Below are 17,972 nucleotides of genomic sequence, written 5' to 3' on the forward strand. Positions count from 1 at the left end.
GGGGCAAGGCTTGCACCTACTCGTTTCGAAGCCACACCGCGTGGACGCGTTCTGTACACCCACTTGTTGCATGCAGAAGCGCCCCGTTTGCACGTGTAATTATATGTCCCTGCGGGGTACTCACAGGGACACTTGCGGGCTGTATGCGCGTCAAAAAAAAAAAAGAAAAAAGAAAGAAAGAATTTGTAATAGCCAATGGACGACGGAGCAAAAGCGAGAATTTGGGTGTGGCTGCCCGTTTTTAACAACTGGGCTAAAGTGCAAATGAGCGCGCATACTTTGCGCATCGTCGCAAGGTGTGTATACGCATGGAAGGAAAAATAATAGGAAGCTTCGAAGCGGAGGCTACGGCATGCAGGGTCGAAGCAGTGTCTACGGGACCTGAAACAAGACGAGGCGCCGGTGTATGTATACCTCTTAGCGTCCATTTTTAAGCGTTAGGTCGCGTGAGAAATCGCTACGGGTGTAATGGCAGTCGGAGGACAGCTGGCATGCGAGGCACGTCGAACTAAGAGGGGGGGGGGGGGGTGATTTGTTTTTCCGCGGGCTCTTTATTTGATTAGCGGAGCTGACGTGTTTGTCTTGGCAAAGATACTCGTCAGCTGGACTCCCGAAGGGCTACAACTTTTGCGAAAGGCTTCTTTGTTCATGTTTATTTTTGTCTTTTCTCCGCTAAGTCTCTTATACATGGTCATGACACATGCAGAGCCTTCCTAATGCTCTCTGGGATGCGCCTTCGTTGAAAGAAGGGACACTAGAAGTGGTTTGGAGTCGCATATATACAAATGCCTGCAGGTTGAACGAATAATGTATATCAGCACAGTCCCTGAGCCGTCGTTCATAATTGGACAGTTGTTAAATGTCTCGTGCGTCGCGATGAAGAGCATTTTTGACACGCTTCTTTAACGAGCTCGTGCCACATTATACTGGTGGCAACAAATCAAGATCCACATGTTATCAGGGTGATAGAGTATAACAACAACAACGAAAGAACAAACTATACACTGCGTACGTGTACGGATACGAAATACAAGATGTGGCTCTTTATTGGATGCGCGGGAAATTGCACGGGAGGGTAAAGGATTATAAGAAACGTCTTCAGTGTAATTCAGTAGAGCCACGTATTTGGCAAAGAGCAATTTGCTTGCGACGTTGGAGGCGGTGCTTCCGTCCTCTTTATATTATACGCTCAATCCTTCCACGTTCTGACAAAGCAAAACCCCGCAATCCAGCTTCCTGCTTGACTCGAACAAACCTCTGCATGCCAAGCGGAGGTGATCGGAGGACGCGGAACAAGTTGTCAAACCTTCTGCGCGCTTGGCGGTCAGAACATAACGCGGCCGCTTTCTGTCCGTCAAATCGGTCCCAAAAAGACGCCCCCGTCTTCTGTGCCTCGATATGGAGGAGGTACGCGAGGGGGTGGACTGCAAGCAAGCACCGAAGGAGACCAAGCGCAGGTCGACATCTCCCTGGCAGCCACGGCGAGCGGACAAAAGAGAAGGGTAACAGCAGCGGCAGTGGCAGCCAAGTGCGACGCACCAGCGACCAGTGCAGCCAGTTGAAAGTGCACAGGCGACGCGACGCGTGAGCGCGTGCGCGTCCGATGGACGTCTGGCCCATCCGTCTTGACGGCTGGCGCCCGGCGTTGGTCGCAGGCATTCAGCACTCCGTGGTGGTGCCGGTGGTGCCCCGGAGGAGTTAGTGTGTTGGAAACAGTTTGGAGCCACACTGGGCACGAACACGGGGCGACGGGCAGGAGACACCCTCCGCCACCGCCCCTTCTTTCTTGCGTCCGCGTGCTCTGAACCGTGTCCCTCGTCGCCATCGCTTCACCGGGCTTGCCTGTATTCTTCCTTTTCTTTCCCCGTAACCCGGGGTCTCATCATCCCGTGAAAAAGAGGTGACCGAGTAGAGAGACCTGGCTGAGAAATCGGGGCTCTAGGGGAGGGGGGTAGGGGGGGCGCTCTCTTTAAAACGCACTCAGGCCTCCTTGGCCTGGTGGCCGTCCGTGTGACTGCTCTGTCAGTGGAACAACCAAAACACACGCGGAGAAGAGGAAGAGATAGCTTGATGATGGCTCGAGGGAGGGAGGGAAAGAGAACAACGTCAGCAGTAACCAGGCGTCGTGGCAGAGAGGGGGAGGGCGCTGGGTGGGAAGGAACAGCACGTCCGTTTGCCTTGCTCTTGCACCTCGAACCCTCTCACGCGTGCACATGGTACGCACACACAAACGCATACTGCCGTTTCCCTGGGCACAACCGAGAACGCCCATCAATAAACACAAACATTCGGGGGCAAACTGGTTTCACGGCAGGCGACCACCACCGCGGGCGCGCACACCGGCTGGCCTCCCGCCCCCCTATAGCACTTTCACTTGGCGCTTTGCGAGCGACTGTTGTCCCGCCGGTGTCCCGCTGGGAAGCCACGAGTGCTGCGGAAGAAGAGAGAGGGGAGTACCTGCAGCGGGGAAGCGTGCGCGATGGTCCACGGCTGCTGCTGGCCGTCCTCTACTGAGCGCAGAGAGAGAGAGAGGCGCAAGGCAAATATTTGCAACCCTTTTTGCGGGGAACCGTCGTGAAATAACGGCCGACCTCTTCAGGTTGTCTCGGCTGCCTGTCATGCCCCCTTGTCCAGGCGCGGTAAGCAGTTTGGCGCGCTGTTGTTGGGTCTTGTGTGGGGGCGGTTGCGTTCGATCAAGGGGGCCTCTTTATATTTTTTGTTTCCTCGTCTTAGTGGTGCATCAAGAAGAGGGGGAGCGAGAGCCTACCGACCGCTGTCCGGCGCGACGGGTCGCGTCCTTGAGGGGGCCCCAGTGGTCTCCACTTTGAGGAGCTTCTTATTCTTTCACTGGGATGCGTCGATCGATGATGCCGACGACGAAGAGTGCCGTACTTGACAGTGCGGCACGAGACTCGAGTACCCAAAAGCCCTTTCTTGTGCGGCGTGAGCGTCCTCCCTTTCGTGGTGTACCGTCACGTCTTCTGGCGCTTTGTGATGCAGGGCCTCTGGGACACGTCTTTGCAGAGCTTCGCCGTCATTGCATGCGGTGGGGGTTAGCACCACTTAGCAGGATACTAAGAAAGGGGTGGCGTCGTCTTGGAAGCGTTGCTGGAGTCCCAGTCAACGAATGCAAAACATACTTGAGACACTTGTCCGGCTCGCGCGCGGATTCACGAGGGCGAGATGCTTTACATATAACGCGAGGAGCGCCCCGTACACGTTGTAGCGAGCTCAGGTGTCAGGCTTCGGTCTTGTGATTGTGATGAAAGCGAGAAGAGCTCGCGGTATGTAGGCATGAACTCGGTGATAGACACGCGTGCGCTGGCGTGTGCATGCGATATTTATAATGGTGACGTAGGCCAACATGTACAGTATACCATCGTTTTGTTAGCCAGGCTCTGCTCGAAACAATAGAAGGATCCAGGCAATCGAACGTTCAATCAGTCAGTCAACCAATCACCTTTACTTCCACTACCATTGTGTCGTGTAAAGGCTGCAATCTAACTACATTACCGCTAATATACATGTATATACACGGTTCGTTCGGGTGACTAAGCGTTATCGGGCCCCATCCTTACGGCTACCAATCAAGTGTCTCCATAGAAGCCTGCAAAGGAACTTCTACAAGGGAAGTCGATCCAACAGCCATTTCTCTCGGATACAACTGTCACTGTCCTGAGAGAGGGCGCAGTCGCATTCGACTCATCTACGTTCTGAGACCGAACGTACGCCCTGTGACTGACAGCTGGCTCGGCTCATCAGAGAGAGAGTGTGGCGTATGACACGCGGCCCTGGTTACGCGGCTGCCGGCTGCTTCAACGGCTGGGCGTCGGTCGCCGCCTGTATACACCGACGACGGGTGAAGGCGGCGACCCTTTGAGCCCCGAGGGCGCGGGACACTCGGCCGAGCCGCGGCTGCAACCCGAGAGCTCTGTCGATTCGATGCCGACACCGCGGAAGCCGTGCGAATGTAGTGCGTGCGATGCCGATCGGTGCAGTTGAGATTAAGAATAAAGAAAGAAAGAAAAGCGTGGCTATGGGTCTTTCCCGATTGTCGGATTCACAACTTATAACGAACGGCTGCATAGGGTACCGCCTGGTATTAAACGGGGTGTAGAGGCTGTGTTATGCGTATGTTATACGGAAATACAATATTTAAATTTGGGTCAGTTTGTAGGAACTTATAGTTTAACTAGCAGCGCAAGAAAACGACGGAAAGAAACTACCACCAGGCGAGCGCTCGTCTCGTGTTGTATTCCTCCCTGTGTCGTTGTTCTCACGCGCTTTATTTGAAGTATGATTTACAACAGTACCGTTTTAATAAGTGAATTGGAGAGGGCCAGTGTGGCATTGTTGTCAGGCCATTCCAGCATCTGGCAAGCTTCCAACTTCACTGATTCGCACGCTCACTCACTGGAATTGGAAGTTTTTGACTCAAGAGGTTGCCTGAAAAGGTGGTGAATTATTCTTGCCTAATTAAACATAACACAATACATAGTTTGATTTATCCGTGCAATAGTTAGCAACATGCGTTTGGTAATGTCGTCGCAGAGTGCCGCGGCATATTTTTAAACGCTGGCTATAGAGTTAGCTGGGTACCCTGTACTTGAAGGCTCCCTCAGTCGCCTGACGTCCTGGCAAAGAAGACGGATAGGTTCGGGCAGAAGCTTTAAGTAAACTTCCACTCGTCCTGGGATATATTCCTTGTTTTAATCCCGTCACCGAATGATTCCGCCTGAAACAACTATACCGCCAGCAAGGAGAACACCTTCCAGATCAGCGTGGCTTTCTATATCGTCGAAGTTATATATCTCTCTCAACCTAATACTTCGTTACACATCGCTAAGGTGCTCAGCCTTCCTGCCTCTAGAGGCCAGCATAAATATGTGCCTCTTCCTTTAATAGCAGTTGTCCGCATACTCAGTCGTCCCGTCTACACGTTGAATATGAGGGAAAGGAGGGCACCTCCTCTCCCATCTCTCTCTCCTCCCCCATAACGTATTTATACTATCTTAACCCTGCTGCCGAATAGGTGAGCTCTGTTTTTTCGCACACCGGTGCTAGCGCTTAAGTGCTACTAGAACAGCGCTGCCACAGCAAAAGCAATAGCGAGCAGCCAGCACCAGCAGCGGAGAGAGCTGAAGGCGACGGCCTCTCTGCAGCGGTCGTCGCGACCGCTCATTTTTCCAACCGCCGTTCCTCTTCCGAAGAATAGAAGAGAGAGGGCGAGGGAATCGCACTTATTGAACCGCCTTTCAACGAATCAAGCGCCCAGATGGGAAAGAAAATAAAAGGAACAAAGAACCGAACGAAATTTAAAGGACTAAGAAGAGTGAGTGAGGCCACAGCGACAACAACCCGAGCTGTGCCAAGAGCCGCAAAAAGAGAATCGCGCGACCTGACAGTCGTCGGGCTGCTGGGAGAAACGAAGAACGCGCTCGGGCGCACGCGTTGGCGGCGGCGGCGTCGGCGCTGAATGGCGCGCAGATGGCGTCCGATAAAAAGGTCCGATAAAGGTGCTCGATAAGGTGCCCGATAGAGCTCCCGCGCTCCGCCCGCCCGCCGCCAAAAACCGAACGGGAAGGGACGACAGAGATCGCAATCGCGCGCGCCGCTAGAGCGGCCAAACAAAGGCCCCTCGCCGCGCACTTACTGCATGGGGCCTGCTGCTGCTGCCGACCGCCCCTTCACCGCAGTATATGCAGCGACAGTGAGTGTGTGTGCCAGTGAGTCTAAATTCGAGGCTGCTGCTGCTGCCATTGCTTGCTTCGTCTGACAGCATCCTCCACAGAGCATGCTACGGCTGCTGGTGTTAGTGCGAAGTGCGTTTTAGCCGCTCCCGGTAGTCCCGGTTGTCTTGCTGTGTGCGTTCTTGTATATTTCCATCGAGGGGCCACGCGCCGATTTCGAGAACTGAAGTGCGCGCGAACCTGCTTCGGCAAGCAACACGCGAACCGCGCTCTCTTGCTAGCTCACGAAGAACTTGCGCCAATGCAAACTTCCCAACTTTTGCGTTCAACTGTCACAAAGAGAGCGAGAGAGAGAGAGAGCGGCGTAGGGAACCTGCACTTTCGGAACATGCAATTTCTGGGCTCGCTACAGAAGATGGCATCGGTCAAAATTGCAGATGTGTCAATCGCGTGCCTTTTGAACTACCACGGGGAGCGACCGTCTGTATGATTTCTTTCTTTTCGGTAGCTTTCAGCACGCGCGTCGATTGCGGTATACATATAGTTGAGTGGTTATGGCGTTGCGCTGCTGAGGTATAGAGGTCGTGGGTTCAATTCCAGGTGCGGCGGCCGTATTCCGATGAAGCCGGAACGCAAAAACACCTCGTATGTACACCGTGTATGGACTGGGTGAACGTTACGGAGCCCCAGACGGTCAAAATTAACCCGGACGTGTAGCCCCTGCGGCATACCTTACAATCGTATCGAGATTCTGGCAAGTAAAACTCCAGCGTTTTATTAAATTTCCGGCGCGCGATATTCTGTCTGCAGTTCTCAGTCAGACGCAGCGCACTGTCTGTCTGTCGTTCTCCTTGGTCGTACGTACTGCGTAAAAACAAACTGCAACAAAACAAACGATCTCAGCCAGTAGCATTATAGTATACTTCAGTCAAAGTTACTCTGAGCGCACAACTGCTCCAAACTAGAGCCTTCGTATATGTTTAATCCGTATAAGTGCTCATACGGTTCGCGAAACGGCCCAAGCACTGCCCACGGTGCTGTTTCTAGGCAGTTTCTCTCCTTCCATGCCTTTCGCGTGTCCCAAGGACGCGAGCCGTGAGGGAACCGTCGATCGTTTGAGCCTGAGCGTCTGTCTCCGCGAAGTCGCAGAGCTCCGCTGCGCGTATGTACGTATTTGGCACACGGACGACTGAGCACGACGTAGCGACGCCCGTAAAATAAAAGCTACACACTACTGCAGGACAACGATGTCCCGAGCGCCTGCGTGTCGCCGACGAAAGAAGAGAACAGCGTAGAGATGCGATCGTGTGCAGTTCAGCAAAAGCAGCGGCACCTTAGGGAGAAGGAGGTCTCTAGGGAAGCGGTGAGGATGAAGAGCAGTTGAGAAAAGGGGGGAGGGGGGCAAGGGGAGGGAGAGGAGATAGAGGTCAAACGATTGTCCGGCTCTCGCGAAATCCTCGAGCCGCGCCAGTGAACTCCGACGGGGGGGCTCGGCGGGCAATGAGCCTTGCATCCCCAAAACTAATTGCGAGTTCGGCGCCTCGGGGTCCAGACGAGACGCGCGGAGCCCCGAGATCGCCGTTTGTTGACTGCCTCCCCCCCCCCCCTTTCTACGCATCTGCTGTCCTTCGCTGCTGTTGCCAATGGTACTGAAGTAGTCGCCGTTTCGCCCGGGGGGAGCTTTGGCCGCCGCCGTAAAAGCCGTAGGCTCGGATTAAGGGTTCCGAAACGTATCGTGCCTGCCTGCTCACTCGCGGAGCTAGGACTACGGGTTTCCATCGAGTTCGGGTTCGCCCTGGCGTGTCTCCGACTTGGCGCAGTTAAGCTTCCACGGCACATGTTCGGACAGTCTTTGATTGCTGTCCAGCCCGTCTGACCTCCTGTTTCTGGCCTTTCGTTGCAGGGGATTTGGAGAGGCTCAAGACGGAGACGGAGGGCTCTTGGAGTAAAAAAAGAAAAAAGAATGGTGCCGATCGGCTCCTCTTGCTGCTGCTGCAAGGCCGACGGTAATACCCGTCCGCCCGGCCTTGTTGGTAAGTACTGGGACGGTTCTCTGGATTACGGCCTGTGTCCGGTTCGAGGACACCAGAAAGAATTGCGTCGCCGGTGGCTGCGCACGTGCGTTTCGCGTACAGCGCGTGTACCGCACATAGAAACGAGGGAGCTTTCTCGTCGCGATTAACTTGAAACCGGTGCGCTTATACTGCTGATAATTAAAGGTGGAATTAAACCATAGAGCTGCATACGGAGCGCAGGTACACACAGAAACAGTAACAAGAAGCTGCGCATTCGTGTCACGTGTCTGTGCGTTCTCCTTTCTCGGCCTGTTGGTCATTATTATTATTATTATTATTATTACGTGCCGCGAAGAGCACCGGCGGAGCTGATCGCGGAGGCCATGCTTCGAAGCAGTACAATATTGTATCAAAGAGAGCGAGACAAAAAGAAAACGTCGCCACTAGCTAAACAGATGAGTAACACATTGGTACAAGTGCATTCTTAGCGATATTTCTTATAGATGTCATTTGTCTATAGTGTGCGAAAAACATTTAATTTTATCGTCTTTTCTCCTTACTTTTTTTTTACCTGTCCTTGCTCTATCGCCCAGTGTAGAGTAGTTAGCAAACCGGACAATTAAACCGATTAGCCTCTCCCCCTTTCATATGTCGTGTCCTCTCTACTCAATTTCGATTGACGAGTGTTTGCTCTCTGTTCGTAATGACGCTCGCAGTCGTTCGAATTCCCTACCTCTTCTGCCCCCCGTACGCGAAGACACACCTGTTTGCAGGGAATCTTCTAGTCAGGAACATTGTCACTTCGTCTCAAAAGAATTCAGGTCATCCGCTACCCTTTTCAAAGAGCTCCTGCTCTTCTTTCCCGGAGAGGGCCTGCACAGCAGTCGTAACCGTGTCCACCTTCGCCGACAACCATACCACACCAGTCAAGAGCATCTCAGACGTCGTGCTTGTCCCCACCTAGGCGCCGAAGAGTCGGTCGCCACCGGCCCTCGGAAGGGCGACAGTGCATCGTTCTGAGAAAACAGAGCTGGCTTGCAACGTACACAGTTCCAAGTAGTAAGCGCGCAGAAGCAGAACTCGCTCGCCTGGCCTCACACCGCGAAAATGCCTCGTGCGACCTGTCGTCAAAAAAAAAAAAAAAAGAACGCGAAAGTTTAGCTGGGAATTGGGGTGAGGGAGGGATAGCAACGGAGACAAGGCCAAGGGTGGACAGAGAAGGACCCCAAGCTGTCTGGCGTGGCGGCATCTTGTCCCATTTAGCCGACCGAACATCCTTAGGGGAGGCCCCCAGAGGGGGTTGTGGTAGTGCGGTCGGGTTTCTTCTCCACGGCTTCGCCGTGAGTACAGCGAAGCATTTAAGAGGAGACCGCCGCCGCCGCAGGCGGCGTCCCGTCCCGTACGGGTTCTCTCGGGCTGCCACCGCCGCCGGAGCACTCGGGGACTGTGCTGCGCGTCGTGGCTTGGGTTACGGCCGGCGCCAGGTCTCGCCGTGCCCGCAGCGGCGACGTCGCGACTCCGCGGCGCGCGCGCTGCGCGATTTCTCCGAGGAAGAAGAGAGAGACCGCGTGCGCTGCTTCTTCTTCTTCTTGTTCTTTTTATCCTTCTTCCTTTCCCAGCCACAACCAGCCGGCGACATCCAATGAATCCCTGCCTCCGGCCGCCTTCGTTTGCTGGCGCCTTGGCGGTGCCAGCGCTTGCTGTGCTTGTACTTTGCAAGTGCGCGCGCGCGTGCGTTTCGAGGCGCACATCCGCTCAGCGCGGCGCCTGCGGGTCTGACACGACCCTGTCGCAGTGGCGCACGACGCCGGAGACCCTTTTCCCTTCTCTCTCTAAAATATGAAACCCGTCTCGTTCACAAAACGGCGGCGGCGGGCGCCCGTGGCGTAGGCGGGGCGATGACCAGGACGCCGCGCCGCCGAATCTGGCCGAGTTTATGCGCGTGTTTGGCTGGTTGTTTTTTAAGGGTTTCTAATGACTGTAGTGAATCTCGGTACTTGAAGTTTTACGCGGGTGGGCATCCTACTCAGATAGGAGTAAAAAGAAAGTCATTACACGGAGCGATGGAGGGGAGATATGGCGATAATTCCCGAGCGCCCCACGCGAAGGCGATAAAAGAACGTTCATCTTTATGTTGGCCACAGATGCGACAGAATAAAGGGTGAGCTAATGAGTTTGGGAACGACAGCGGAGGGACGCTTTATCTTGTGTGTGTGTGTGTGTGTGTGTGTGTGTGTGTGTGTGTGTGGTGTGTGTGTGTGTGTGTGTGTGTGTGTGTGTGTGTGTGTGTGTGCGTGCGTGCGTGCGTGCTTGCTTACGCTGTTTGTTTGTGTGTGCGTGTGTATGTAGACTTGCCACGGAAAAGGGTCAAGTATCCGATAGGAGGTTCGGCTGAAGCGAAGGCCAGTGTCATGGCTCTGGTGCTGCAAGTTAGCAAGACGCCCTTAACTCTGAAGTACGCTTTCGACATGCCCTCATCGGCTTTGTTAACTCCTTTGATTACTTTCAATGTCACGGGCTTTTATTTATTTATTTATTTATTTATTTATTTATTTATTTATTTATTTATTTATTTATTGCTTTGATGCAACAAAACCACAATAACTTCGAGTAACAAAGACGACCTTATCGTCGTCTTTGTAGAGCCTTGTCATGTAGCAGGCCAGAACAACCTATAGCTCAGCTCGACCTCTTTGCATTTATACAAATGAAGTTCTCTTCTCTCTCTGTGTCGTATCAAGCCATCCATATTACATCATTTCGAAGGGCACAAGTCAGCACGGATGAGGCCGTCTCAACATGGTGAGCAACTGAAAGCGTATTCCATAGCTCTTGAATTTTTCATCGCGGCAGCACATGATCATAGCTTCCTTTTAAAATTAATAACAGAGAGTATTCGTAGAATGCCAGAACCTCCAATGTTTCTCATGCCGATAGTGCAGTCTTATACAATGTAGCCTGCTTTTGCTATTTCGGGAATGAGGTATCACTGACCACACATTGTTTTCAGGTTGCTTGGTGTAGCCATCTAGTAAAGGTGAATTATTTGTTGATTGCTTTTGACTGTGTTACGAACGTATACGCCCACGCACTAATGCGTCGGCCAAAGGTGTCTTCGAAACCGCGTTATTTTCTGGCCTGTATACCCAGTTGACATTTCAAAGAGTAAATAAACTGCTGTTGTAAAGTGCATGGTCAGAAGCCCTGTGTACAATGGTGAACCAATATGGACAGAAATATCTCGATCACTTCTGTCAGAATGAATATTTAAATTCCGTGGTTTTACGTGCAGAAACTACGATGTGATTTCGTTGCGCGCCGTAGTGGGGGACATTAGTTTTTACCACCCGGGTTTCTTTAACGTACACTTGATCAAAATACACTAGCGTTCTCGCCCTTCTCCCACATCGAAATGCCCTCGCCGTGGTCGGGAGTCGAACCCGCGTCCACGAGCGTAATAGCACGACCCCTTCAGCCACTGAGCCACCATGGCGTGTTGCCTGTGTCGGCAGGATCGCGTACGCGAGCCCCAGGGTCAACGTCATGCGGAGCAGTAGCCAGCGACGACGTGCTTTCCGGTCATGCACGCGAGCACTGCGGACAAGCGTGCATGCGAAGGAGTGCGCGCGGAGCGACGGCGCGTGCGGTTGCCACCAGATCGGCTCCCCCACGCTTTGCCCGCCCGCGCTGTGCTTCGTTCGATCCGCCTTATCTCTGGCTGCCGCCGGAACTCGACGCGCTAGCTTATCGACCGGCCGTGCCCGGTTTCATCCGGCCCGCTGTCTCAACACTCTTCGGGACCCCTCCGGCTTTCGAACTCCACGTCGCGAATAGAACCGTATATAAGCAAAACAAAGGCGGTTTCCACTGAAGAAGAATCGGCATGCCGGGACAACGCTCGTGGCGCCGCCTACGGGCTTGTCTCAGCGTGCTCCTAGCCTCCTACTTCACTGACCTCTTCTTGTACGGCTGAGTGTTGACTTCGCAAATCCCGCAACAATATGACTTCTAGCACTATATATGAAAACTACGCACCTTAATCATAATTTGGGATCATTTTAAATAGGAGCATGTAGTCTATGCTAGGACACTGTCAGATAAAAATATCTAGCAGCTCATTCAAAAAGTACCCGATGTTTTTCGTTGAAGTGAATGAAGTACAACGGTAGGAGAACAGAGTTTCTTTTCGATTATTTCCTTCTCATATTTCCTGTCCTTACCCCCTTCCTGAGTGTCACAGACTGGACAACTATAACACGCTTTGTCATTCATCTCTTGCCTTCTCTCTCTTCCTAAAGACGTGATGTCTCTTTCTGTTCCATGCGTGCTAAAATTTTGAACACAATACTTTCCGCAGCGGCGTTAGTGTCTTACGATAATTAAGCACATGACCCCTTCCTTCGCTGTCGCGTTTTTCGTTCATCTGCACATTCTGCTTCGTTCATGTTAGCGGGCTTTGACAAGACTGCTGTCATGTTGCTGACTGGTTGCGAACAAACTGTATGAGCCTAAGTGGCGGCAACAGGGTGGGAGGGGAGGGGGGGGGTGGCGTCGCCGTCAAGGCTTCTACGTATACATGCTTCAGCGACGACTGACTAACCTCGAATTCTCTCTCCCCCCTTAGCTTCCCAGCTTCTTCCGCCTCCTGTACCGGGGATTCTTTTGCCCCTCCATCCTGGTGGGCTTACCCTCGCAAGGCCCTGATGGATGACGCTTAAAGCGTCGCTTAACGGTCGGCCGCTGTGTCTAATGGACCATGGATGCAGTTGAGCGCCGCACTCCCGCGTTCTCGCGCACGATCGCGCGCCCGGCCGTTTGAGGGAGCAACGCAGTCTGTCGTATTCCCACTCTTGTCTCTAGCGTATTCCCACATGTCCCCTTGCTTCCGCTTAATCATTTTCTTTTCGCCTCGCACGCATTTCGGGACAGCGCGGAGAGGTTATAGTTGGGACGCTCGACGACGTGTACAGCTTGACTTGTTGACAGGAGCAGGTGCAGTCGTTAGCAGTATGCAACAAGTATAGCTTTTCCGTTCAGTGTGACTGAGTAATTGTGCGCGGGGCTTGCGTGCTCATTCATTGCCGCCTCTTGAATGGAGGCTCTTGCCGTGCGTTGGTCGAGGAAGACTAGATTACTCGAGGAGGACTCCGAAACTAAAATACAAATGATAAGTTTAGTATTATGATCATCAGTCAGGTTTTGTACACTACAAAAGTGGTTTCGTAGAGGAACCAGGAGCTTAACTAGTCACTTTCCTTAAGCTCGTATTATTTTTATGTGTGTAAAGAGGCCAGACACGCGTAGACGCCGTGAAGTTTGACTTCATCAGCGCCACGGTGTAAGCGCGAAAATGACCGACTGGAAAGCGTAGACTTGTTTTCAGTTTCTTTAATGTCAGTAATAGTTCTTAGACGGAGAAATTATAGACAGTCTTTTTGACAGTGCAATAAAACAGCATAAATTACGTAGAATCACGATCAGCGAAATGTGCTTAATTCTCCGAAATCTTGAAAGTGATATACAGTCGTCTCGTATACATGCACTTTGGATCAAGCATGTCAAAGCTGGTATACGCTGACGTCGCTATAGTTAAATGCTCGCAATTACACATTACTGAACTAAGCGTTTTATAGGAAACGTGCACATCGGACGAATGAGTACAGACGTATGAGGCTGGTGCGACACCATTTGCACCACGTGCCGAATAATAATCACTTGTGTACCATGAATAGAAAGGAGGAACGTATTTCAACCTTGAATATATTAACGCTTAACCTCACCTTCACGTGCACATTTTTCTTTTATATTATATTTATTTTAGACCAAGGACTGTTGTTAATGTTAGACGAATAAAACCTGAAAGAGAATATTCTTGGCGTCAAAGCGGTTGCATTTTTTCGATTTAAGTTTCATACCACGCAGTTGCAGGAGCAAGAAAACTAAGACGAAGACGCCGGTCTGCGAAGAATCCGGCAGTTGATCCGGCATACGAGCATTGTGTGCTAATGCGTACAACTCCGCACTATACACGGTTCCACAGAGGTAGATAGAGAACAGAGGCTGTTGTCTAGGAAACTGCGTGCGCCGTTTAGTTATAAGAGCACTGGAGAGGCTGGCGAAACATAGCCACGAGCATTGCGTGGGTCGCGAATACGTGAGTCGGCAGTTTTGTCACGGCAAGCGCTCCTCCGCAGAAGTCATGCATGGCACGCCGCGAAGGTTGTGCGCTAAACACGGCGGCCACTGGTGGTATACCGGTATACGTGACTTACATTGTGCAGCTTGAAGTAGAGACCGCAGGCATTGCAGACGGGTTCGCCATTCTGGTTGCGCCTCCACAGCGTCGTCGTGGTCGTCTTGCAGTTGGCACAGCTTGTTCCGGCCCGTCTCGCCGCAGACTATACGAAAAAAAAGAAAGAGAGAGAGAGAGAAAAAACTGAAAGATGCCCGGCGTCAGCAGCAGACTACGCCAATCACCTCCAGCAAAGTTAAACGGGATGCTATGAACAGACGTCAAAGACTAAACGGACCATTCGGTTCTGAACTCGGTTTGAGTAAAATGTCTCTCTGTGTAACAATACTGTCTCTGATAACCATAATGTCTCTGCAATATTAGAGTGCGCGTGTTCCGAGCTCTGAAGGAGTTTTGACGGAGTTCAAAGAAGGGGTGAGCGTACTTAAACTCCTTCGTAGTTAAACGCGTGCGCTGTATGATCAGACACGCACGCTCACATCAATCGAACGAGTTCTCTTAATAGACGAAAAATAAGGCTATCAAAAGCGCCCTACGAGTGCGGTAAGGGCGTTCGGGAAGGTTCTGGTTTTGCGGCAGGTGCCGGCCTAGCAGCACTCAGTGGCCGCCGAGATGAACAAGGCCACTTTATTGTTGGGTAGTCCCACCAGTCTTTCATATGAGCAGATTATGGTATTAGGGCACAGCAAGCCAGCTACAGGCCAGCCTGGCACCCAACGTGGGACCCGGACCCACGAGCCCAATGTTAATACCGACTGAGGTGAACGGAGGATTCACGAAGCGAGAGAAAAAAAAAAATACGAAATATTAATTTATTTATTCTTTTACTTTTCAGTGAGTGTACGCTTGCTGGAGAGAAAGGGTTATAAAATTATCTGTTATTCCGATCAATACGCTTATGGCCTCTACGTATGTCAAGACACTCTCTTCTTTCGTTTTTTTTTTAATTTTTGCTTCGGGCTTTCAATATGGGGGCAAATTTTTTAAAGGTTACCATGGCTGAGTATTCGTGTACTTGCGAATGCGTCAACAAGCTCTGCACTTTAATAGGACTTTGACAAGCTCCGAGCCGCCGCTAGCCTATCGTGTACAACGAGGAGACTGTAATGACAGTGTCCACAGCAGCTCGTGGTCACGTGGTGCGCTTACGCGCTCTCCGAAAACTATACGCGCACTTATTTGCACTGCGTGCGGCCGTTGACTCAAAAGCAAAGCTTGCTGCCGCATACCGAGACCGAGGACTGCCGACGCATACTTTAAAGCTTTACTACAAAGCCTTTGTGAAGTCGCCGCCCACCGTTCTGACTAGCCTTCTCCACAGAGGGGCACCGCCGCCTGACGGCATAAAATTTGAATGTATCGGCGTTGCATAACCAGTCACGCACTAGAGAAAAGAAACAGGATTAATTATTGGGGCAATGTCAATGAACCCTCGAGGACTTTCAGCGCTCGACGCGTACACGGCTTCAGAAGACCGGCAAACGCGGTGACGGAATACACTGAAGCAATGTGTGGGAGCGGGCTAGTTGGTATTCCATACTTAAAACTGCTCGGTGCGAAAGCAGCTGAACCGTTTTAAGGATGGAATACAGTCGCATTAATTCATTAATTTGTATACGAAGCGTCGAGCACCGCGCCTGTTTGTATGGAGACATCATAAAAACCACCAGCGGTACAAAGTACAAAAGCCTGTCTTGTATGCACTTTCGTATGCGTATTTACACACCGCGTTATAATGCGCTTGGCGAGAAGCTACCGGCGGCTCATTTGCTGCGCCGTGTTACATATACAACGTCGCTAGCGTATATAGAGAGAACGAGCAGTGCCCGTGTGATGCGTAGTATACAGTATATAGCGCATATGGGAGCCAAGTACCCTGTACAGCGGCGGCTGGCTATTCCACCCTGCTGAGAAGGAGGGTGCTGCTCCCAGAGTTAAACGATGGCACCAGCTGACCCCGGTGTCAGGTGCGCCGATTAATTACCAGGCCGAGCCGACAATTGGCGCCCTCTCCACCCTTCGGCATCGCGGACCGCCGAGGAAAACACGCACGAAGCACGCACACACATGCGAACACAAACGCACGCACATGAACATATAGGAGCGCGTACGCAGGCACACGAACACACACACACATACCGCTCGGTCCCACGGCTGTCATATTGCAGATCTCTTTCATTTTCGTTTGCGTTTTTTTTCTTGTCATGTACAGGCGCGCACAACGCTGCAGCACCTTTCACGTGGCGACCACTTCTCTTCCTTCGAGAGGGACACGCCCCACTCTTCTTCTTCCTCGTGGGTTCGACGTGTAGTGTGTAGGGCGGAGGACCGGCCATCGCTTCGCGCTCACGCCGCACGCACAAACACGTATATGTGCTGCATGCGCGCAACGTTATGTACGCTGATGTTGTTATTGAACGGCTACGCAGGATCGCGCCGGGGTCTCTCGCCTCTGGCGTTGGTGTACGTGTAAGGCCTTCGTCGCCAACGACGTCGTCCTCTCTCTCGTCGCGTATGCACATACATGAATAATACGCGGTGTCTACGCCGGCGCCCCCCCGGAGGTGTCGGGGTTGGCTGCAGAGGCCGCGTGAGAGACGTGGAAAGGCGCAGCTCTCTCGCCTCGGCTTCTTTTTTTTTTCTCGGCAAGTCTGCTGCTCGGCCCGCGGTGTGCATGTCAGCGGACTCATCTGCATAATGTGAGCGCGCGCGTGTATATATTCCTCCGACCGTTTGGTCCCGTTCGAAGGGGTGTTTTACAACCATAACGCTTACTCCCTCCACTGCCGTCGCCTCTCTCTCTCTCTCTCTCTCTCTCTTTCTTTCTCTCTCTCTCTCTATCTCTCGGCTGCCTCTCGTTTCGTTGTCGTCATTTCCTGACGTGCAGTAAAACCTCTCGCGAGATGGCGCCATGCGGTAGCATATACAGTAACTCTAATAAATTTGAAGCACTGCCCGTTCATGACGTACTAAGTGGGACTTTAGAAATAGAAGTTGACAACCACCCGCTTGTAACACGAGGCCACAAGGAAATCCGTATGGGTTTCCTTATGCATGGCTTCGTGTTACAAACTGGTGGTTGTCAACTTCACTCTCTTAACCCTTCCGCCACCTTGCGGGATTCCGCAGAACTAATTCGCAATAATGTATGGGTTTTTACATATCTTACGCGAAATAACTTTGCTGCTGCAGGGGGCGCTAAGACCTGAAAGACCTCCGTCTGTGCAGCTCAGTGTATTATAGTAACAATTCGTGGGGTTTTAGGTGCCAGGGCCACGATATGATCATTGGCACGCCGCAGTGGAGGGCTCCGGAAATTTTGGGCCATCTGGAGTTCTTTAACATGCACTGACACCGCACAGTACACGGGCCCCCAATATTTCGCATCCATCGAAATGCGACCGCCGCGGCCGGGATCGAGCCCGCGACTTTCGGGTCGGAAAACGTTAAGAAAAGGAAACTCTAACATCGTTTTCAAACATGGCGTTCGTATACCGTTCCGCATAGCTGTAGAGACGATAGACAGGCGCGTGTGTATAAGATATAGATAAGATTATACGCGAGAAGGGGAAGCCGGTTTAAAAAAAAATCAACGCGTGCTTAGCAACGCCTTCAACCGGCAGCGCCCCTCGAGTAATTAATGGTCTTTTTCAAGAGCAAGCTCGAAGGCAGCGGAAGGCAGGCGCTCAAAACTGGCTCTTCAAGGCTCCGTACATCTCTCCGGTGCATGACCTGAGCTTGTCTTTGCCACCTTAGAGGTGCTAACAAGCCTTGACTCGAAGGTTTCACCAGCTCTCTTTCTCTCTCTCTCTCTTTCCTTCGTGACTACAGGAACAATAAGTGAAGTCGCGCTAGCCGCCGTATACAGGCGTTCAGGGTCAAACGAGCGGGTCGACGAAATGTTCGGATGCGTACATCAGCGAACGAACGAACGACGCGTTGTGAGAAAAAGAACAATCACGCGCATTGGAGATTACACGTCTAGGTGAACGCGAACACATTATGCGCCTAATG

At 52.0% G+C, this 17,972-nt stretch overlaps 1 protein-coding gene and 1 long non-coding RNA gene across 5 annotated transcripts in view; one reads left to right on the forward strand and one right to left on the reverse strand.

The window, feature by feature from the left end:
• LOC119396294 (uncharacterized) overlaps nt 1-17,972 on the forward strand; it is a 258,725-nt gene that overhangs the window by 149,633 nt on the left and 91,120 nt on the right. Inside the window, exon 2 of the long non-coding RNA XR_005184416.2 lies at nt 7,594-7,723. This is a non-coding gene — a long non-coding RNA (uncharacterized LOC119396294). The remainder of the gene's footprint in view (nt 1-7,593; nt 7,724-17,972) is intronic.
• LOC119396293 (transcription factor GATA-3) overlaps nt 1-17,972 on the reverse strand; it is a 257,931-nt gene that overhangs the window by 7,101 nt on the left and 232,858 nt on the right. For all 4 annotated transcript variants that reach the window (XM_037663445.2, XM_037663444.2, XM_049417032.1 and 1 more), the window contains one exon: nt 13,978-14,103. In XM_037663445.2, coding sequence (XP_037519373.1) covers nt 13,978-14,103 — 126 coding nt within the window. The remainder of the gene's footprint in view (nt 1-13,977; nt 14,104-17,972) is intronic.

This window comes from Rhipicephalus sanguineus, chromosome 6 (genome assembly GCF_013339695.2).
Source record: "Rhipicephalus sanguineus isolate Rsan-2018 chromosome 6, BIME_Rsan_1.4, whole genome shotgun sequence".
NCBI classification, from domain to species: Eukaryota; Metazoa; Arthropoda; class Arachnida; order Ixodida; family Ixodidae; genus Rhipicephalus; species Rhipicephalus sanguineus.